Source organism: Pongo pygmaeus, chromosome 1 (assembly GCF_028885625.2).
Source record: "Pongo pygmaeus isolate AG05252 chromosome 1, NHGRI_mPonPyg2-v2.0_pri, whole genome shotgun sequence".
Lineage (NCBI taxonomy): Eukaryota > Metazoa > Chordata > Mammalia > Primates > Hominidae > Pongo > Pongo pygmaeus.
The window spans coordinates 117,927,459-117,950,233 of NC_072373.2; the positions used below are offsets into that span (position 1 = coordinate 117,927,459).

Sequence of the window (22,775 nt, forward strand, 5' to 3'; positions counted from 1 at the left end):
ACAATGCATCAAAAAGTATACTTTATTCAGGATAAAAGTGTTTTGCAGCAGAAAGGCCCTCTGATGATCCAGTATGCCGAGTCAGCAGTTCCACTGATAATCTTTTCATAATTCATTCACTCATTCAACAGATGTCTTGAGTGCCCATCCTGTGCCAGGCATGATTCTAGGTACCAAGGATACAGCCTCTCGTCTCCTGGAGCTTGCAGTTTGATTCAAGAAGTCTGTCCCAGGAGCCAGTCCAGTCAATGGAACACACACCAGGGGGATTGCTTTCCTTCTCATTCACTCATGAACAACTGAGTCCCTCCTCAGCATTGTGCAGCATGTCAGGCACCAGGGATCCAGAGATAGAAAGCCCTGTCCTCAGATTGCTCTTATTTCTATTGGGGAAATAGACATTTTGGGGAGGTATGTCAGGGCATAAAGGAGTAAGTGCTCCAACCAAGGTAGAAAGACAGGAATAGGTAATACTCTGCCTGGGGAAGTCAGGGAAAGCCCAGGGAGGTGACATTTGAACAGCATCTGGAAAGATGAGTCTGAGTTACCTAGCAAAAAGAGAGAGAGAAGACCATTCTCAGCTGAGAGAAACGCCTGGGTAGAAGCTTGGAGTCATGGAGGAGCCCAATGCATATGGGAGCACATATGCATACAGTGTGGCAGGAGCATGTGACAATAGAAGGAAGGGAAGGGTGGGAGCTTGGCTAGAGATGGAAGGGGCTGCCCCACTTCCCAAGCCTGAGCCTCACCCCAAGATTCTCCCCTCCACCCTCACAGTGAGTCAGTTACTAAGCCCAACAGAAAAGGACAGATAGGTATAATAAGTACCTATCTGTCCTCTCTTTCCCATCCCCAGTGTCATTGCCTTGGCTCAGGCCTTTCCTGCCTGGACTGATGCAGTAGCCTGCTAACTGGTTTCCCCGTCTCTGCCTTCATCCCCATCCAATCCATCTACCACACTGCTTTCAAGGTGATCTTTCAAAGATGAATATTTTTTCATATCATTTAAAATCCTTCACTGGAAATCTGCTGATTTCAGGAAGAAGTTCAAATTCCTGGATTAACCCAGAAGGATCTTCATGTGACTACCCCTCCAGCCTCATCTCCCACCTACCCTTTACTCCAGCCAGTAATTTCTCATAGTTCTTCCTTCACAGCTCAGAAGTCAGCCTGTGCTGCTGCCTCCAAGAGATCCTCTGACCACCCTCCAGTTTGATTTAGAGGCCCCTCCTTTGTGCTCACACAGGACCCTGCATACATCCTTCTTGTAGTGTTGTGACATTGGACCATCATCAGGATTTATTTGTCTGTCTTCCCTATAAACATCATAAGCTCCTTGAGGGCAGAGGACATACCTGTCTATTTAACTTTGTATTCCCAGTCCTAACAAACACCCAGCAGATGTTTGATGAGTTCATCAATCCAGGAGGATGGGGGGAAAAGTACTGGCCAGTGCAAGGGGCTATGGGTAAGTGGAGTAGACAGTACGTCTCTGGATGAACAGGCAGAATCTCCTACCCGATGTCTGACTTTGTCTGTTTCCTCATGTACGCATGACTGGTCTGAAGCTGTTTGCTATGACACCTTTCCGCTGACATGCTATGAGTCTACAGATCTGTGACCTATGGAGAGAGGATGATTTAAAGCAGTGGTCCCCAGATCACTAACATCAGTGATGCCTGGGAACTTAGAATGCAGATTCTCACATCTCACTCCAGAGCTACAGGATCAGAAATCTGAGATTGGGGGCCAGCAATCTATGTTTTATCAAGCCTTCCAGGCAATTCTGATGCACACTAAAGTTTGAGAACCACCAGTTTAGAAGAACAGCTCTGTCACCCAGCACAGCCATTGAGGTGGCAAGACAAGATTATTGCCACAGGCCAACAGTAGTAAAGTGATCTTGGCCAGGAGCCTGCCGCTGTGACTGGCTGTGACTCTACAAGCCAGAGCAAATCACAGCAATGATCTGGAAGGGTCGCCCACCCCTTTTCCCAGGACTCTCTGCTGGCAGAGCTCAGGAAACATCTCCCAGAGAACCTCCCAGCAGGGTTTCTGGGTTCATGCCACTTTGAAAGTTTCTCCATTGTCTCAAGGATGTTCTTTCTTTTTTTATTTAAGTTCAGGGGTACAAGTGCAGGTTTGTTATGTAGGTAAACTTGTGTCACCCAGGTATTAAGCCTAGTACTCATTAGTTATTTTTCCTGATCCTCTCCCTCCTTCACCCTCCAACAGGTCCCAGTGTGTGCTGTTCCCCTCTATGTGTCCATGTGTTCTCATCATTTAGTTCCCACTTAAAAGTGAGAACAGGCAGTATTTGGTTTTCTCTTCCTGACTTAGTTTGCTAAGGAAAATGGCCTCCAGCTCCATCCATGTTCCTGCAAAGGACATGGTCTCATTCTTTTTTATGGCTGTATAGTATTCCATGATGTATATGTGCCACATTTTTTTTTTGTCTAGTCTACCATTGATAGGCATTTAGGTTGATTCCATGTCTTTGCTATTGTGAATAGTGCTGCAATGAACATTCACATGCATGTGTCTTTATGATATGGAAGACAACCTAGGCAATACCACTCTGGACATAGGAACAAGCAAAGATTTCATGACAAAGATGCCAAAAGTAATTGCAACAAAAGCAAAAATTGACAAACGGGATCTAATTAAACTAAAGAGCTTCTATACAGCAAAAGAAACTACCGACAGACTGAACAGACAACCTACAGAATGGGAAAACAATGTTTGCAAACTATGCAATCCGACAAAGGTTTAATATCTAGCATCTATAAGGAACTTAAGTCAACAAGCAAAAAAGCAAATAACCCCATTAAAAAGTGGGCAAAGGACATGAACAGACACTTTTCAAAAGAAATACATGCGGCCAACAGTCATAGGAAAAAAAGTTCAACATCACTGATCATTAGAGAAATATAAATCAAAATCTCAGTGAGATACCAGCTCACACCAGTCAGAATGGCTATTATTAAAAAGTCAGAAAATAACAGATGCTGGTGAGGTTGCGGAGAAAAAGGAACACTTATACACTGTTGGTGGGAGTGTAAATTAGTTCAATCATTGTGGAAGACAGTGTGGCAATTCCTCAAAGACCTAAAAACAGAAATACCATTCGACCCAGTAATCCCATTACTGGATAAATACCCAAAGGATTATAAATCGTTCTGTCACAAAGAGGCTGTTCTTTCTCATGTGAATTAGCCAGGTCTTCAGCTCATTCCTCTCCTCCAGCGAGAAGGCGGAATGCTCTGAAGTCAGACAAGCCTGGTGTGGAGCACTGGCTTGGATGAGCCGATGATCTTGAGCACGTTACTTAACTTCTCTGAGCTTCAGTTTCCTCATCTCAAAAATGGGGCTAATAGTACCTTGTAAGGTTATGATAATTAAATGGCCCATACTTATGCTAAATAAAAATAAATTATTACTGAATTGCCACTGTGATTATTATTAGATTACCTTGCTCTGAGCCTCATCTGTCCCGTCTGGGTCCACCCCCAGGTGGTGTCTTCAGAGGAACTTCAAGATTCCTGGCTCACTGCTGGGGCTCACTTTGCAGGTGAGCCCAGGAGAGTGCCCAGCTGCAGAGACATGAGCAGAGGTGTGTGTTGGGGGTAGGGGGTGCATGTGGTAGAAAGGAGAGGTGATATGGGGTTTCATTTCATTTCCCAAGTCTCCTACCTTGAGACTTGACAGCATAGGGCTAAAGTGTTTTTGTAGAATTGTGGCTAGGCTGATGCCCTAGATCTGGTCACCTCTGAAGTGTTCTCCTCCCTTGCTCTCTACCAGGACTGCTGCCTTCCATGTTGGCTCCCCAGGAACCATAGCTTTGGGCCAGATAACTAGGAGCTATGCATAGACTTTGGAATCAAAGGGACCTGGTCTGTGCCCCAGTTCTGCAGCTGGCTAGCCAAGTGACCTTGGGCATATTACTTACCACTCTGTGCCTCAGTTTCCTCATCTGTAAAATGGGGATAATAATAGTGTCTACTCATGGGAGGGGATTTGGACATGAAAAGAGGCTGCACAGGTGTTTGTCACAGGATGAACTCAGCCCTGGCTGGTATTTTTGGTGTCTTCCATGATGGTCTACTGTTGTCTTTTGCCCCTGGACAAGGAGGAAGCCACAGAGGTCTGAGTCCCTGGAACACACTATGGTGGCCCAGTCTGCTCTAAGAACTCTCCTCACCCTGGTCCCACCCAACAGGACAGCTTCTGTGCCCCATCCTCATCCCCAACACTAAGGCTCCAGGAAGCCAAGTTCAGGGGCATCCCAGTGGAGAAGATAGGTGCAGCAGTGGGTGTGGCAGTGAGGCTGAGACATCATCCTTGCGGAAACTCATTGAGGATGTGTCTCCCTGGTTGAGCTCCCAGCAGCTGGGCCCTAACCGGGCAGTCCCCTGGTCTCCAGTAAAGAATGGACTCCCCACCACACAGGCAGCCATGCCCCCACCTGAGAGGCAGGCAAAACTGGTTGGGGGAGCTTGGCTGGCACTTATCTCTCGGCACCTGGAGGAAGAAATGAAGGGAGCAATTAATTGTACAAGTCAGGTGGTTTGTGCAGCTTAAGTTCAGATAAAAAGTTTAATTATCCCTAAGCCCTAATACAAATTAATTAGCCTTCCATATTAGGAGGGTAAGCTTCCTTGCTTTTTGCCTCAGTCCAGACATTACTGTGGATTACCGAGGATGTGCTGGGAGAGAGAGAGCAACCGAACCAGAGTCCCTGAGCCCCACCTGCTCAGGGCAGACAGCTGCTTCCACACTGGCCCCACATAGGGTTTGAGTGTGAGTCCTAACTCTGGGCTGGGCACCACAGCTCACCTGTACCTGGGATGTCACCTCCAGGAAGGGCTTTCTTGTCCCTTACTATCCCTACCCACAAAGCCACGGTAGAGAGAAGAGGAGAGTCCTTATTTGCATGAGTAGAGGAAGACAAAAAGGAAATAAGGCTTTGGGTTTAAACTTTGGGTTTAAATTTTTTTTTTCTAAGCCATGACTGTTTCTGTTTTTTTCTTTTCTTACCCCTTCTTTCTTCAAAATTCCACAGAGAAAATAGGCCATAAATGCCATTAGGACTTAGAGAATCACCATTAGCTCCCCTACTTCAGTCTTCTGCCCAGGTGGGCCCCAGGGGAGACCATGGGATAAAGGGCCCTGCACACCACGGTCATTACACTCATAATTAGCTGCCATTTAATGAGTGTTTACTGTGTAATAGGCATGTAGTCTTTGCAACAACATTGAGCTAATTTACTCATTAACTCATACATTCAACAAACATTTATTGAAGTGCTTTGAGCAGGGGAAATGACATGCTTTGATTTGCATTTTAAGAATATGCTTCTGGCCAGGCGCGGTGGCTCACGCCTGTAATCCCAGCACTTTGGGAGGCTGAGGTGGGCGGATCACGAGGTCAGGAGATTGAGACCATCCTGGCTAATACAGTGAAACCCTATCTCTACTAAAAAAAATACAAAAAATTAGCCAGGCATGGTGATGGACGCCTGTAGTCCCAGCTACTTGGGAGGCTGAGGCAGGAGAATGGCATGAACCCGGGAGGCAGAGGTTGCAGTGAGCCGAGATCGCACCACTGCACTCCAGCCTGGACAACAGAGCAAGACTCTGTCTCAAAAAAAAAAAAAAAAAAAAAAAGAATATGCTTCTGGCTGGGTGTGATTGCTCACACCTGCAATCCCAGTGCTTTGAGAGGCCAAGATGGAAGGATCACTTGAGGGCAGGAGTTCTAGACCAGCCTGGGCAACATAGTGAAACCCACCTCTACAAAAAATAAAAAATCAGCTGGGCATGTTGGCAACCACCTGCAGTCCTTGCTACTCAGGAGGCTGAGGTGGGAGGATCACTTGGGCTCAAAAATTGGTATTATTTTAAATATATAAAATAATATATATTATAATTACATATCTATAATTATAATATATATATTTTATATATATAAAGGGAACAAAAGTAGAAGTGAGAATTAATTCTGGTTAAGAGACTTTTGCAGAAGTCCAGTTTAGAAAGTATGATGGTCTGGGCCCAGGGTTTATTTAATAAACACTTATAAATAAAGCTCTTCCTATATGCCAGGTTGAGCTTTCTCAAAAAGTAATTCATGCAATCCCTCACAACAACCCTGTGACGTAGGTACTATTAATTGATCAATGCCAGGAAACTGAAGACAGAGGATTTAAGTATCATGGCCAAAGTCACCCAGCTAACAAGTGGCAGAGCCAGGATTTGTCCTGGGTAGTCTGACCACTCAGAGACCACACTTTTAACCACTGTGTTGTGCTGCTGCTACTGAGCAGAGGTGGAGAGAAGGGGCTAAGTTCCCGCTGACTCCTCACAGCCCTCTTCCACAGCCATCCTCTCCCTAGCCCCACCCTCACTTCCCCTTCCGTCCTTCCCTGACCCTGGGAGGAGCAGGATGTGACGGAAAGAGCACAGGCAGTGAAAACATCTCCGCCCTAACCCCAGTAGTTCTGCCTCTGACTACTTGAGTGACCTTGAACAAGTTCCTGTCCTCTCTGGACTTTCGCTCCTCATCCCTAACGTGGGTTAACCCTACCTGATAGTGTGGGTTACTGTGAGACCCACTAATGCAGATAAGTTCCTAGCACAGGCTCTGGTACATTGTTCCTTTCCATTCTTCCATTCCCCAGCTCCTTTTCTTCGGGCCAAACGTTCCCATTCCTTTGATTATTTCCCTTGAGAGGAATTCCAGACAGTTCACCATCCCAGCCTCCCTTCTCTAGACATGATCCAGTTAATCAGTGTCTTATAGACTATATAGTGCCCGGAACGCAACACAGCAGCCTAGAAATGGTCTGCATCTAGGAGCAGAGTACGACACCCACTCCCTTTTTCCAGACACTGCACTCCCATCATTCCAGCCAAGGATGACATTAGGTTTTTAACAGCCTCTTTATACAGGTGGACGATGTTGAAGTTAAATTCCCTGGTGATTTTTAACAGAGACTCTTTTTAAGCCAGGTCTTTCCCATCAGCTATACGTCATTGATTATTTGAATAAAAATGCTGGTGTTCTCATTTATCTTTGTTAAAATTAATCTGGTTGGTTTCACCCATGATTACAACCTGTTAAAATCCTTTTGACTCCTAAAGACCTCAATTCATAGTAGCTCTGTCATTTAGAAATGTGAGGAACTTACTTTCAAACAATCACCAGTAGCAGCCTCATCACCATCATTACCACAGGATCTAAATGAAAAAAGGTTAAACAAAAACAGTAATTTGTTAGTGAGCAGAGTCAAAGGAAGGATGGAACAGCTAAGCGACAGGAAAGTCGGGGGTACAGCTGGCCCTCGGTAAGAATTAGAACAGGAACTCCAGCTCCATCACTGTCCTTTCCATCACGCATCTCCTGCTAGTGCCAGCCTTCTTCCTCCCCGACTGCAATCCCGCTTTTCCCCATGGCAGACAGCATGGCTGCCAACAGCTCCAGAGCTTTGCTTGTTGCAGCATCGGCTTCTTTGAAAGAGACTGATCTGGTCCCTAACGTAAAAGTCCAAGGAAGGGGAAAAGATGTTCAACATCATCAGCCATCAGAAAAATCCAAATCAAAACCACAATGAGATAACACCCACCAGGATAGCTATAAAAAGATGGACAATAACAAGTGTTTTCTCAGATAAGGAGAAATTGGACCCCTCATTCATTGCTGGTGGGAATGTAAAATGGCACCGCCACTTTGGAAAATATTTTGGCAGTTCCTCAAACTATTCAACATAGTTACCGTATGACTCCTAGAGAAATGAAAACGTGTCCACACAAAAACTTGTACACAAATGTTCATAGCAGCATTATTCAGAATAACTCAAATGTGGGAACAACCCAAATGTCATCAACTGATGAGTGAATTAACAAAATGTGGTCTACCCAGACGGTGGAATGTTATTCAGCCATAAAAAGGAATGGAGTACTGATACATGCTACAACATGGGTGAACCTTGAAAACACATTCAGTGAAAGAAGTCAGACATGAAAAACCACATATATGGTTCCGTTCACATGAATTGTCCAAAACAGGGACATCTATGGAGACAGAAAGTAGATTCATGGTTGCCTAAGTCTGAGAGGTGGGGTGTGGAATGGTCACTGACTGCTAATGGGTATACATTTCTTTTAGGGGTTATGAAGTGCTCTAAAATTAAACTGCGGTGATGTGAGTGCAACTCTCTAAATACACTAAAAACCATTGAAATGTACAATTTAAATGGTTGGATTTTATGGTATGTAAACTGTGTCTTAGTAAAGCTTTTAAAAAATAAATCCAGGAAAGGAAGTCATTGGTTCAGCTTGGGTGAGGTGCCCTATTTTGAACTCACGAGCTGTGGCAAGTGGGCATTGGGGCATGGGAAATATGGCAGCTTATCTGGACAGTTTACATCATCATGGGAATGAGGGACACAGTTTCTATTAGGGTGTCAGCAGACAAAAAAATAGGTACCCACTACACTGGCTAATTCTAGACAATTTACAGTTATTCAAACACTGAATTAAGTGTTTCTTTTGAATTCTCTCATTAATTATCGCAACAACCCTGGGGATATAAAACCCATTTTATAAGTGATAGAGGCTCAGGTTAAATAAATGCCCCAGGGTCACTTAACTAGTTGGTAACTAATGTAAGCTAGGGTTCAAACTCAGGTTGGACTCCAGTGTCCTCTCTTAATTATTAGGCCATGCTGCCTCCCTCTGGCTTTTACAAGTTATTGAAAAATTCTGGAACATACCACTGGAGACCTAACTTGAGATCCATTCTTTATTTCATTTACTTATTTACTTTTTCATTAAAGGAGACATTTTAACATGAAAACCATGAACTTCCTTTGCTGGCATAGGACCACAGTTGGTAATCTTTGAGAAGTGCCAGAAGACTGGAGATGGTTGTGCAAACCCTGCTAACCACACTGCTATCCACACCACACTCCTCCAGCTTGTCAAGGGTATAAAGAACTGGGACAAGAACACATCTTGTTAAAATCATGATGCAGTAGGTCTGGAGCAGTCTCCTGATCTACCAACCAGTTAACCTCACTGTCAAAACAAGAAATAAGGTTAATTTGGCAAGATGTGTGCCTAGTGAACCAATACAGCTTATTTTCCAAGTATTCACAAGCTGTCTACTTAATAATCTGCTCTCAAATTCTGCCAGCAATTTGATGGCACAATTTATGGATACCAAGCCTATTGGTCTGTGGTTTCTCAGACCTCCTTTTGCCTTCTTTAAAAATTCAATACAGCCGTTTTCCATCTCTAGTCTCTTGGTAATTTCTGCTGCACCATGATTTCTCAAAGATCCAGGGCAGTAGTTCTGCAACCCCATCTGCACATTCCTCCTGTCTCCCGGGTGGGATTCATGTGGGCCTGTGATGTAAATTTACTGAATTCAGCTGGACACTTGCCTGCTCTCCCGTCTCCTACTTTAAGCTCTGGATCCTTCTTTTTGGCATTCGTTCCAGCCTCTCCAAGATGCAGCTCCTTATTCCCGGTGGAGAAGGCAGAGGACGCCTGGGAGTGGATTGTTCGGCTTTCTCCTGTCATCTGTCACTAGCAGACCATCTGCCCCAGCAGGAGGCATGGCTTCCCTTCTCCCTCTTTCTTCATATGGATGAAGCAATCTTTCTGTTGTCCTTAGCATTCCTCACCAGCCTTGGTCACTCTGAAATGCAGCCTTCCTGGCATTGTTCTTCTGCACTCCTGCCATGCTTTATTTTCATCCACAGCCCTGTGCCCGCAGGCCCCCTTTCAGTTGTGTCATCTGAAAATCCCAGCTAAGGTGATATATCTCAGAGGCAGCCCCTTTTTCTTCATCAGTGGGGCTATTTGAACTTGGGACAACCAACTGTGTTTTTAGAGTTTCCCATCAACAGAGACTGTGGTTTTCAGAATGCCTAGCTAAAAGTAATAGTATCTATTGTTTGTGGAACTATATATGTCACAATAGGATTATGATATAGGTTACTGTTATTATCTTCATTTTACAGACAAGGAAACTAAGGCCCAGAGTAACGTTCCCCCAAGATCACACAGTTATTTTATGGAGCAGGGTGAGTCTTGAACCCACGTTATCTAAATTCAGAATCCGTGTTCTCAACCACTTCCCTGGAGGCCTCTCCTGAGTACCACGGCAGAGGAGACAACCCTAGCTGCAAAGATCTAGAAGGCTCTATCACAGGCCTTAATGTTAGTGCACGTCCAGGAAATCTTGAGCCAGGGCAAAGGGCATGAACAATGAAGGAGAAGGAAGACAGTTTCAAAACAGGAACCTACTTCACAGGGAATTGAGAGGCTTAAGTGAGATCATTCATTCATTCATTCATTCACCGAATACCTGTCTACCTCTGCCATGTCCTCCACCAAGTTCTTGAGTGTTCATACTTCTGAAATAGCTTGCCCCATCCCCTTCCACATCCTCTCTGAAAACCCAAGCCCCGTGGTTTCCTCAGGACAGATGACTTTGAGCCTGTTTTAGCAGAAACAATTCCTGGTCATCCTCAGCTTGTTTCTGCTCCAGATACCCAGAGGGCACAGAGGCAGGGGAGATAGTGTTTCTGGCTTTAGCTGAAGGAGTAATCACAGCTCTTTGCTTAATAAGGCCTTTCAATTACCTCAATAAAGAGGAGACTAAACACTTAACCACTGTGGAGAGTATGTTATTGATTGGAGAGACAGAGGCTCTGGCCTGCATGCCCAAGACTGAATAGGATCCAGGCCAACCTGGTCCCAGAGGGCAGCTGCTAGGGTGTGAAGTACTTAAAAGAGTTTCTCCAAGCTCTGAGAGGAGCCAGCACAGTTCCCAAGTGGCTTCACAGCTTTAAGGGACTGAGCTTCAGAGCTCATGGTCCTCCTCTGAGATGCTATGGCTACTGGAAAATAGACAAAAGCAAGAAGAGTGGCTTTTAATCCCAGCTGAGCAAATGAGAGCAGTCCATGTAATTATCTCAGCCTCAGTTCCTGCATCTGTACAATGGGGATAAGAATACAAAGTTCACAGGGTTCATGGGGCTTATGTGAGGTAAACGTGTAGAAGTGCTTTGTAAATTATAAATCCACATGAATAGGTAAGTTTGTTATTTGTTGTTATCATCATAAGTGAGATTCTGTTACTCTTCTGCTTAAAACTCCTCATGGCGCCTCACTGAATGGGATAAATCCATATTCCTCCCCATGGCCCATCAGATGCTGCGTGATCTGGCCCCTGCCTGCCTTACCCTCCTCTTGTGGTGTCCAGTCCTGCTGACCCTTTGACAATTCCTAGATCAGGCCAAACTCCTTCCTGCTACTTCAAGGCCTCTGTACTTGCTGTTTCCTCTACCACACACACTTGTCCCCAGGTGTTTTACATGGCTGGATCCTTTACATTCAGCTCTCAGCTTAAATGTTAGCTCCTCAGAGAGGCCTTTCCTGACCGCACTCCCACCACCTGATGCAGCACCTCTCTCTAGTCACTTCGTAGAACCAACCAAGACACGATATTTTTATATATTCACTTAATTGTTTACGGTCTTGTTAGGATGTTGGCTCCCTGCACATAAGGATCTTGTCTCTCTTGTTCACCCCCAGGTCCATATCACAGTACCTGGCACATAGTAGATACCCTAAACAATTGCTGAATGAATGAATGAATGAATGAATAGGTGAATGATTGGCAGGGAAGCCTGCCTTGTTTCCCAAATGGCCCTCTCTCCCTTACACCCTGTTTCTCTCCCTCTCTCAGATACGGAGACATGGTGCCTAAGACGATTGCAGGGAAGATCTTCGGCTCCATCTGCTCCTTGAGTGGCGTCCTGGTCATTGCCCTGCCAGTCCCTGTGATTGTTTCCAACTTTAGCCGGATTTACCACCAGAATCAGAGAGCTGATAAACGCAGGGCACAAAAGGTAAGCCTCAGACGCAGGGAAGTGGGGGCAGTGTAAAGGATGCGGGGGAGCACCAGTCAGGGAGCCAGGACTAGAGCTCCTCAGAGGATCACTGCACAGATGGCCTCTGGCTTTGCAAGGTAAGGTAGCTTCGGTCCCTTCCTGCTCACCGGTCTCCTGAATTCCAGCCCCAGTCAGTTCCAAAAGGCATCGAACCCTCAATTATCTGTAAGCTGATTATCCCCCTTTGGACATTTTTTGGCAATTTCCTTGGCTCCTGGCTCTACCTCCACTCCCTCAGCCACTGCCATCCCCGCACTCCTCCCTCTCCCAGCCAAGAGCTTACTAGGAAACATAATCTCTTTTTAATATCCTATAAAAGCCTATACAAAACCCAGTGGCAAAAATAAATTTGTTGAAAAGAAAAATAAATACTGTGAAAGGAGAGCATCCTGAGGCCGTTGAGTTCAGGGACAAATGGCACAACAGGCTTTAAGAATTTCCAAGATGTCATAGGGCAAAGGCACTGAAGTCAACTGCAGTTGGTGATGAGGAGACTAACCATCAGTCCTGGGGAAAGTTTTAGATTATGTTCAATACAGACTGCTGAAAATGGCAGGAGAGGGTAAAATACGGTCATTTGCCCATGCAATGAGGAAAAATGTCTGAAGGCTTTGGTGCTCAGAAAGAAGCCTCTTTTTCCAGCTAGCCCTCAACCTTGTTTCTAGAACAACTCATCAACTCAGCCAACTCTTGTTCACTTGTATTTTTAAGGCATCTAGCCAGTGAGGTTCCTGGGTAGTGACTTTGCCCAGGTTTCCTCTCAGAAGAGGGATATCTGGGTTGGGGAAGTGGGAAAGCAGTGTTTTTCATTGCCTTCAGATCTGGGCTGAACTGTGGTGCCCCTTCAGCAGCATCTCAGCCCCCAGGGGTTATGGCCAGAGCCTTTCTGAGGACAATGGACAGGAGGAGAACTGTTGAAAGACTGGCTTTTGGAGGCTTGGGGTTTTGTCTCCTTACTTTATTCTTTTATCCATTATTCCACAAACATTTACTGAGCACGTACTATGTGGTCGGCCCTATGCATTGCAGCCAGATTCTTTCCTTGCTACAGAATCCCTGCTACTGGCCTTCTGCTTGCAGGGATAACCTCCAGGTAGCAGGGCTTGCCTTGGGTGTAAGGGCTCAAAGGGAAGTTAATGTCGTAATGGAGGAAGAAATACAGAATTTCAGAACAGATCTGTGTATGCCGACCATCATAAAGCTATAAAGGTTATGAAAGCTAGCTCCAAAGTGTATAATAATTATTACATAACAATTTATATATAATTGTATAGTGAATCCAGTTGGTTCCCACCTCCAGCCTATCACCTTCTGTGTGCCTTTATGGTTGGCTCCTTGCCCTCCTGTCCCCTCTGCCTCTGCTTTTATTTATCCTGACCTGGTCTGTTAAGTTGCCACCTTAAGATTTATCTTCTGGCTCTGTCCGTCATCCTTTCTGTCCCATACACGCCTATCTCCTACCTCTTCACCCAAGGTCAGGGTTTCCCTACCTCCTGTTCCCTGCCAGTCATCCCAGAAATGGAAATCTTACCTCTTTCCCTGTTCAAGTCAGGCAGCAAATTTGAATAGGGCCTAAATTTGTTACACAGAAACTGGGATCTCCTTCCCACATTCAGGAACCAGAGACCCTGAAGGGCCAGGGATCCTCTAGTGGCCCTGCCCCCAAGAGGCTAGAGCTGACACAGGTTTCTGGCAGAGCAGGTGAGGTTCACAGGAATCCTCAGCTCACACACTAGCCCACGGCTGTGCACACACCAGTGACAGCCCATTCCAGCTGTGTTCTCAGTGGCTCCTACAGCTATCTTTCCTTCACCTGGGAATTGATTTATTATTATTATTATTATTTTAGAGATGGGGTCTCACTGTGTTGCCCAGGATGGAGTCAAACTCCTGGGGTCCAGGAATCTTCCCACCTCAGCCTCCAGAGTAGCTGGGATTACAGGCATGTTCCCAGCTCTCCCCTAGGACATTATAAAGCTCATCCTGTGTGACTAAAATCTAGGAGCAACTTAGGCTTCTTCCTTCCTCTCGCTGCTAAAGATGGGTCTCCCTCCCGCCCTGCCCCTTTCTCTCTCCCTCTTCTCTCTCCCCTTGAAATCAGAGTAAATATTTACAGTGTTTTCACCTTGCCTGGATACTGTTTCTCCTCAAGGCTGCTCAGCTCTGTGTCTGTCACCTTGGGCTTCCTATAAGAGGGAAAAAAAATACTGGCTGCTCCAGCATTGAGTCTGTCACCATGGGTCAAGGCAAGTAGGTCCAGAGAATTTGGTGGAAAGTGGAGAGATGGGATGGAAGGAAGCTAATGATAGCTCTCAGCCCAGACCACATACTTAGGAGCTATAGTAGCTATATCGTCATCCTCTTCCCATGACTGGTTTGCTTGGGATTATTACTAAGATTAGTCTATTACTATTTGCCTTAGATACTGTGTCCTCCGAGCCAAGTGAACTGGAGATAAGGGGAGGTCTGGCAGTGGACAGGGAGAGAGGAACATCTGGATTGGGGTATTTTGTCCCCATCTCCAGTTCTGGTGCATACCCATATTCTTTTTTTTAATGAAATGTTTTATTGAGATAATTATAGATGCTCATGTAGTTGTAAGAAATAACACAGAGCAATCTCTTGTAAAGTTTGTCCACCAGTTTCCCCTAGTGGTAACATTTTACAAAACAATAGTACTACATATCACCACCAGGATATGGACATTGTACAACCTACCAATCTTATTCAGATATCTCCAGTTTTACTTGGACTGGTGTGGGTGTGTGGGGGGGTGTGTGTGTGTGAGTGATAAGTTAATGCATCCACTGCCACGGTCAAGAGACTGAACAGTTCCAACATCACAAGGATCCCGTGGGTTGCCCTTTCATAACCCCACCTTCTGCCCTAGCCCTGCCTTGTCCCTAACCCCTGGCAACCATTTATTTTTCCATCATTTATAAATATTTTAATTTCAAAAATGTTATATAAATGAATTCATGCAATAGGTAACCTTTGGGTATTGGCTTTTTCCATTCTATATGATTCCTGGATTTTCATCCAAGTTGCTGTATAAGTAATCCATTCATTTTTATTGCTGAGTAGTATCCATGGTACAGATGTACCAGTTTGTTTATTTGCCTGATGAGAAACACCAGGGATGATTTCAGTTTTGGGCTATTACAAATAAATCTACTGTGCACAATCATGTAGAGGTTTTTATGTGAGCATAAGTTTTAATTTTTCTGAAATAAATGTCCCAGAATGCAATTGCCCATGTTTTGGCCTTTCCATTTCTTTCTCTTTCTCCTCCTTCTGCCTCTCCAACAGCAAGAGATAGAAATACTCATGGTTAAAAGGCACCCATCAGCCAGACAGGAAGAAAGTGCTTAATTGTGAGAGGCCTCCCAAGGAGTGATAGAAGTATTGGCTTGAACATAGATGGTACCTACAACTGTACCTAGGGTAGCAGCATTCTCCTTCCAGATCCCCTCTCCTTCAACCCTGGAGTCTCCACAATTGTTGAAAATGCAATCTTCTGGGCTTTGCTTAAATTTCGAGACTTGTCTGATGGTGGAAATTCAGGGAAGGAGGAGGAGAATGTTCTGGAAGCAGCATTCGATCTGAAAGTTGGAGGTCCTGAGCTGAAGTCTTGATCGTGCACTGCCTTTCCCTGGATAAGTCACTTCCCTCACATCCTCGTTTTTTTTTTTTTTTTTTGTCTTTGAATTGGTCTGGATGATCTCTAAGCTCTCTTTTAACTCTCACATTGTTCTTAAGGCCATGGAAGAGGGTGAAGTTGACCAATCCACTCAAGGATTGAGCCCATTACAGTGGCAGTATAAGCATGGCCTTCCAGCCAACTACATTGGATCTTCTTCCTTCCTCAGCCATCATAAACTTTGCTTGAGCACCTGTTCAGTGTGAAACCCTGTGTTGGATGTTAGAGATAAAAATAGGCATAAGCCACACGCCCTAGCCCCCAAGAGCTCAAAACCAAGCCATAGAGCCCCACCAAATTTCATATGCTGGGTATGGTTCTGTAAATCCACTGCAAACCTCTTTGTCCTGTGTGGGAAGAGATTAAATGATCTAGTACATTTGATATGACAATCTATTGCTTTAATAGAGCCCAGGGTAAGATATGATTAAAAGAAGTGCCACAAAGAAGAACAGGAGAATCTTTCATCTCTAGAAACTAATGAAGACAGACCCCAGATACAAGAACGGTCTGGCTCCAAGTGGTGCAATCAAATTATATAAGACTATAATAAGCTTGACACAATTGGATTTCCATATGAAACTCTCAACACCCAGCACTCACCTAAAGCAATTGCAGCCACATCCTCAAATGATGAGGAACTTGCTTGAATGTAAATATCTAGCCAAGGGGAGCAGGATTCCCATGGAGTAGAACTGTCCTGGCCCCCTAATCAATGTTCTCTGCTTGTAGAGAGGAGGAATGATAGGGCTGATTTGCCATCATCCTTTCTCTCCCAGGTTCCCCTTTTTATTCTCTCCTCCATCAAGAGGAGCAGTCTTCCTCAGACTTAAAGGAAGATCTTTCAGGCTCAAGTCCTGGCCCCTTCCCCACATTTAGAAGCCTGGGAAGGGAGTTGAATTGTTTCTGCACGGAGATACTTCCCAGGAAGCAAGAGATATACGTCCTTTGTGCTTCTGTTGACCACCTGAACCCCTGAGACTGTGGCCTCCTTTTAGCAGATGAACCAGCCCAGCAGGACACTTGGGGAAAGGGTGACAAGAAGTGGAAATTGCCACAATTTCCCTAGGACTCTTTTCCTGCTTAGGGTCCGTGCTGAAGTCACATGTGGACTTGCTCAGAGCCAGGAGGAGGGACCTTCTACTCCAGGATGGGTCTGCTATCCTTGTGGGCTGTTCTGCTTCCAGTAGCAAGCACCTGGGGTTGTAAATAGATCTACAGAGCCTAAACCTCAAGCTGCATTTTTTTTAAACTAGCAAGAAACCTCTACCCAGTCCCTTCTCCCTCTCTCAGTCTCATTCCTTAGTCCTCTCTCTTTGGCTGTGCTACTGTCATAGTGACAATGATCACAGTCATTAGGAAGGAGAAGGGCAGCCAGCATATGTAATGTGTTCAGCTTCTCCCTGTGCAAGCAGGAGAGATGAGCTTGATACCATGCAGCCCTCCTGCAGTGGACCTTCTCTGCTGAAGGCTTCCCAGGTTGGAGCTGGGGAGAGTTTCAGTTGTCCTAGTTAAAGCCAAGTAGTGTATAGAAATGTGTCCCATCCTCCCTTCTTACGCACACCTGGTCAACTCTCATATGTACCTATACTCATTCCCACTGTCATGCGCAGCAAAATAAACATATATTAACATATACATGTGGTCAGGCGCGGTGGCTCATGCCTGTAATCCGAGCACTTTGGGAGGCCAAGGCGGGCGGATCACCTGAGGTCAGGAGTTTGAGATCAGCCTGGCCAACATGGTGAAACCCCATCTCTACTAAAAATACAAAAATTAGCTGAGCGTGTTGGTGGGTGCCTGTAATCCCAGCTACTCGGGAGGCTGAGGCAGGAGAATTGCTTGGACCCAGGAGGCAGAGGTTGCTGAGATCGCGCCACTGCAGACCAGCCTGGGTGACAGCGAGACTCCGTCTCAAAAAAAAAAAAAAGACCATATACATGCATGAATCCACTCCCAAAGACAGAAATACAATTGTAAATGTGTTTATTAACTTTAACAATTGAGAACCTACTGTTTACTGGGGGTACCTCAGTAAACAAGGCAAAAACTCCTGCCCTCAAGGAATTTACATTTTAGTGGAAGAGAAAGAGAAGGTATCAAGATAAATATATAAAACATATATTTCCTTAGTAATAAGTGCTAAGAAAAAAATTGCAGAGGAGTTAAGAAGCATTGAAGAGCACATAGGCACACTCCTTGCTTTTCTCATAATTAACTAATACTTGGGGACCTATGATATGCAGAAAATTGTACTGGACCCTAGAGGAGAATCAGGGCAGCTATCACATACACTCCTCTAAGGAGTTTGCAGTTTAGTTAGAGATAAGAAAACTGAGTAGCACAACTGAATAGCACATGGCATTTTGCAATACTGAGTAGATAAAGGTCATGAAACCTTTGGGAGAAGAGAGCCTGGATGAGTGATATTTCTCCTGCCAGGATTATACCCGGGCTGGAGAGATGAGTGGAGACTCCTGGGAATTCTGACCCAACCAAGCTATACAAAGTGGGTACACAACGTCTCAGACCCAGTCCCTGGGTCTGTAACTGGAGATGCATGAGGTTGGAAAGAAACAGCCTCATCCCCTTCATCAGGTGTCACCTGGGAAGCCAGCCTCACAGCTTCACCAGCCTTGCTGTCTTTTTGTATCATGGTCTGCCTCATTCTTTTATTATTTCTGCCAATCACAGAAGGCCCGCCTTGCCAGGATCCGTGTGGCCAAAACAGGCAGTTCGAATGCATACCTGCACAGCAAGCGCAACGGGCTCCTCAACGAGGCGCTGGAGCTGACGGTAGGTGCCTAGAGGACCTGGGCTGGGGAATGTAAAGGGGCAGATGGGCTTGTTTTCTCTTTCCCGGGACACCAGCACTCCCACCCCAGAGCCCCAATATGAACCCCAAGGAGGACATGTTTCCAAACTTTCCCCAGGTAGCAGCCCCCCATTCACACACCACTTCCATAGGATTATCACCACTACCTCTAAACCAGGTTTAGACCAAGGGCCCCTGAGCCCAAAGGTTAGCATATTCAATGCTGACCCTGAAATTTGGTCAAATAAAAAAAAATTTGATTATTCTATTGCCCTTTGACCTTTAGTGGAGAAATGAAGGAGCTGGAGAGGGGAAGAGCCACCAACTTTTTACTCAATCTCTCTTCTTTTTTTACTAGGGCACCCCAGAAGAGGAGCACATGGGCAAGACCACCTCACTCATCGAGAGCCAGCATCATCACCTGCTGCACTGCCTGGAAAAAACCACTGTGAGTCCCAGCCCATTGCCACCTCCTTTTCATCGCTGACCCTGACCCTTTTCTAAGGCTGTACTCACATCTTCACTCTGGGCCAGAAGTCAAAGTCTGTCCCCTTCAGATCCAAAAGGTAGTGATGGGATCTACTGGCCCTCAGGTGGAAGACCCTGAGGAGTGGGGCAAGGTCACCAGGGGGGGAGACCAGCTCTGTCCTGCAGGAGCATTGAGGAGGCCATTCCCCCAGCCTCCCACACACTCCTGCACTCGTCTCCACAGCCCATTTCTTGATTACTGAGGACTTAGGGGTCTGCCTATCAGTTTCTCAGTTCTGACGGGCATCACCCTTCAAAGCTTGGGCTGAATTTATATAGGACAGTAGAAAAGAGTGTTGATTTCTGTCTCACCTCTGGGGCTGGGTTGATGCAGCCTGTGGGCCCCTTGGCTCCCTACATCCTCCTGCAGACAGCGTATGAAGGAGGCAGTGCATGTATTTCTCCAACTAGGATTCAGAAGTACCGCCCCCCCCACCCCCACCCCTGCCCAGTCACCCTGTGGTTCTCAGGGAGTCCAGATGCTAACAGGCTGATTGTTAAAACAGAGCCATGGTTTAGGGTGCCACAGCTGGAGTGTGGAATGATGCTTGTGCCTAACCATCAGACTGAAAGGAAGGGCAGTGGGGCCAACCCTGGACCCTTGGCAGAAACTGCTAGGAATAGTAGACAGGGAAGAGAGGTCAGGGTAGAAAAGCCAAGGAGAAACAAAGTGAAAGCCTTCCTGCTCCTTTCTAGAACCTCTTCCCCAAAGAGTCTATAGTCAGGGCTTATTACCCTAAGGAAGGAACTTCTTAATTCTAGATGTTCCATATCCTGGCCTCCCAGATGTAGAGAGAATAAATGTTAGATGACTCCTTTTTTTTTTTGGTGGGGAGGGGGGTGCGGGGCTGCAGGGACAGGATCTTGCTATGTTGCCCAGGCTGGTCTTAAAACTCCTGGCCTCAAGTGATCCTCCCACCTCAGCCTCCCAAGTAGTTGGAACTACAGGTACAGACCACCATGCCTGGCTTCGATGACTCTATCTGAGCCAAATGTGGACACTGTGGATAACAGTTGAACCCAATAAGGACTTCCAAAATGGGAAGGTGCTCTGCAAACCCTAGTTACAGGATTTATCATCAAAAACATATATTCATATCTAGACTTTCTCTCAAAGACTCTGAGCTTGCCAAAGGGATAGGCCCGGACCCAACTGCCCTTTCCAAGTTGCATGTGCTGGGTGGAATGTGTAAATTGAAAGGATATGGGTGAAAATATTTGGGTTTGAAGGGCTGGAATGTTGGCATTAAAGAAATGAGATTTTAGAATTGAGAGATGGAATGCTGGCATTGAAGGGATGGAATGCTGAATTTGAGGGAAAGAATGTTGGATTGTGGGGGTGAGATATTGGGATTAAAGCTCTGGAATGCTGGATTTTAGGGGAGGAATGTTGGGACAGGAGAGGCAGAATGTTGGGAGAGAAGGAGTGAATGTTGGGGTTGAGCAGGGTCCTGTTGGGGCTAAAGGGTGGAATGTTGGGAGGAAGGGGGCAGAATGCTGGGAATGAGGGGTGGAATGTTTGACTCAAAGGGTGGAATGCCGGGATCAAGAGATTGAATGTCAAAACTGGCTTGGGAATGCTGGAATGTACAATCAATGGTGTTTTTATCTTCTGTTGGCATGTTGTCCTGTAGGGGTTGTCCTATCTTGTGGATGATCCCCTGTTATCTGTACGAACCTCCACCATCAAGGTATAACTTTTTAAAAATTCAATTGATGTTTTTCTCTCTGATAATTCTGAGTCTGTGGATTCTCCCCTTTTCACCCCCCGGCCTGGTTCCGTGCATGTGCTGCTGATTCTTCTGGGGCTCCTCCTACCTCTGCTGTCACACCCAGCACCAGCTCAGGCTTCCAGTTTCTTGTGCTGAACCACCCAACTGTCTTTCTAGTTCCCTCTTTGGACCTCCCCAGGGGCGTGGAAGGGGTGGTGGAACATGGCACCAATGCTGGTATCCTGTGAGTCTCCATGTGCCACATCTGTCTGTGCCACATCCCAGCTCCGTGGGGACTCCTGGTATTTGCCGCCAGGCTGGTCTTTCCCTGAACTCTGTTTTCATGCCATTTCTCTTCAGACTTTCTCCTCACTCTGGCAGCCTTAGCCAGACCATCAATGCCATAGATTTGTAGTCACCTTGGCCAAACAGCCATTTTTTAGTTATCCTGGGTTCAGCTATACCCCATCCCAATGGCCTCCAGTCAGGAGACAGTTAGCAATCCCTTCCCATGCTTACACTTGACCTAAGGAATCCTGTGCCTCCAGGTATATTAAGGACTCATATCCCATAATCAGGTGGGGAAAAAAATAATTAAAAGAAACCCTATCCCTGACAGTTTGCCCCACTGGCCTTCAGGATCAGTGCTCCCCCAATTCTGTAAATGACCCCATGTTTAAAAGTTTTTGTCACACCCTTACCTATTAAATCCAGGAAAGACAACCTAACATACCCACTTCCCACAGTCAGTGACTCCTTATCTGCCACCTCTGGCAGATCTTGTACAAAGCCGGGAAAGTAAAGTCTTTGCTTCTAGCTGTGATGATGCCATTCAATTCCTCTGTGTCCTCTATGTCCCTTCAGCTCAAAGCTATAGGTGAAGTATATGTCACATCATGATTTCACAACTGCAGTCCCTACCCTTTGAGCTGATGGCCAGGGCTGCCAATATGATTCTCTTTCTGTCCTCATTGGATGCCCATGGGACATCACCCCTCCTGAATGCTTATCTGTGATCCGGGCAGCTGGGAGCCCTTCCTTCAAGGTCCAGAACAGAGACAGGCAGCCATACAGCATATAGGGGCTTAACTCTCTCCTCCCTACCTCCTTTTCCTACTTCTTCTCCTTCTGCCTCCCGCAGAACCACGAGTTTATTGATGAGCAGATGTTTGAGCAGAACTGCATGGAGAGTTCAATGCAGAACTACCCATCCACAAGAAGTCCCTCACTGTCCAGCCACCCAGGCCTCACTACCACCTGCTGCTCCCGTCGTAGTAAGAAGACCACACACCTGCCCAATTCTAACCTGCCAGCTACTCGCCTGCGCAGCATGCAAGAGCTCAGCACGATCCACATCCAGGGCAGTGAGCAGCCCTCCCTCACAACCAGGTGGGTGGCTTCCATCCCATCACCCACAAAGGCTCGAATCATCCCATTCACAGAATTAGACAATCGCAGCATTAGGAGAACCTTGAGGATCCTCTAGCCGCTCCCCTTATCTAATGCATAAGCCCCTCTACCTTCCTCCTTTCCTTGCAAGGAAACCCAAAGGCCCTTCATAAGCTGTTGGAGTAGGTACTATAGCAGTTTAGGCTGAAAATAGGTAACACGGAAAAAAAGAAAAAAAAAAAACTTTAAAAATAATTATATATATACATATAAAATAATGTGTCTCTAGATACACAAAAATGACCTGATCTGGTACAAGGAATGGACCAACCATTTTCTCAAGAAACAGTTTTCATATCTGTGTTACTCACGGCTTATCCTAGGCTGATTTGAATCCCAGAGACTGACTTTTCCCTCCCTCTCTGCTTATATTTAGGCCACTTCCCACTACCTCCAAATGGGTTGCAGAGAATTCAGGGAATGCAAATGCCAAATGCCACAAATGATAGGTAAACAATCACTGGCGGGGGTGATGTACACCCTGCAATTCAAAGCCTACTATACACAACTTGGTAATTGCTAGTAGTTTGGGAATAATAATTAGAATGGATAATTACAAGTTGATTACAAAAGGCAGAGATAGAGGCACAACAAAATATCCTCCT

The 22,775-nt window shown here is 45.8% G+C and overlaps 1 protein-coding gene and 1 long non-coding RNA gene across 6 annotated transcripts in view; one reads left to right on the forward strand and one right to left on the reverse strand.

Moving 5' to 3' along the window:
- KCND3 (potassium voltage-gated channel subfamily D member 3) overlaps nt 1-22,775 on the forward strand; it is a 219,020-nt gene that overhangs the window by 190,533 nt on the left and 5,712 nt on the right. For 2 of the 3 annotated variants that reach the window (XM_054469854.2, XM_054469919.2), the window contains exons 3-7: nt 11,762-11,924; nt 18,361-18,462; nt 18,840-18,929; nt 20,644-20,700; nt 21,863-22,110. In XM_054469854.2, the coding sequence (XP_054325829.1) occupies nt 11,762-11,924; nt 18,361-18,462; nt 18,840-18,929; nt 20,644-20,700; nt 21,863-22,110 (660 nt within the window). The remainder of the gene's footprint in view (nt 1-11,761; nt 11,925-18,360; nt 18,463-18,839; nt 18,930-20,643; nt 20,701-21,862; nt 22,111-22,775) is intronic. The other variant, XM_054469993.2, reaches the window with a different exon arrangement.
- Nucleotides 1-22,775, reverse strand: part of LOC134738170 (uncharacterized) — a 24,709-nt gene continuing 1,934 nt past the window's right edge. The window contains exons 2-7 of one of the 3 annotated variants that reach the window (XR_010123788.1): nt 7,191-7,239; nt 4,466-4,521; nt 3,950-4,120; nt 3,472-3,593; nt 1,519-1,622; nt 82-548 (exon numbers count right to left, since the gene is read on the reverse strand). This is a non-coding gene — a long non-coding RNA (uncharacterized LOC134738170). Of the gene's footprint in view, nt 549-1,518; nt 4,522-7,190; nt 7,240-22,775 lie in introns of all 3 variants that reach the window. The other 2 variants (XR_010123786.1, XR_010123785.1) reach the window with 2 other exon arrangements.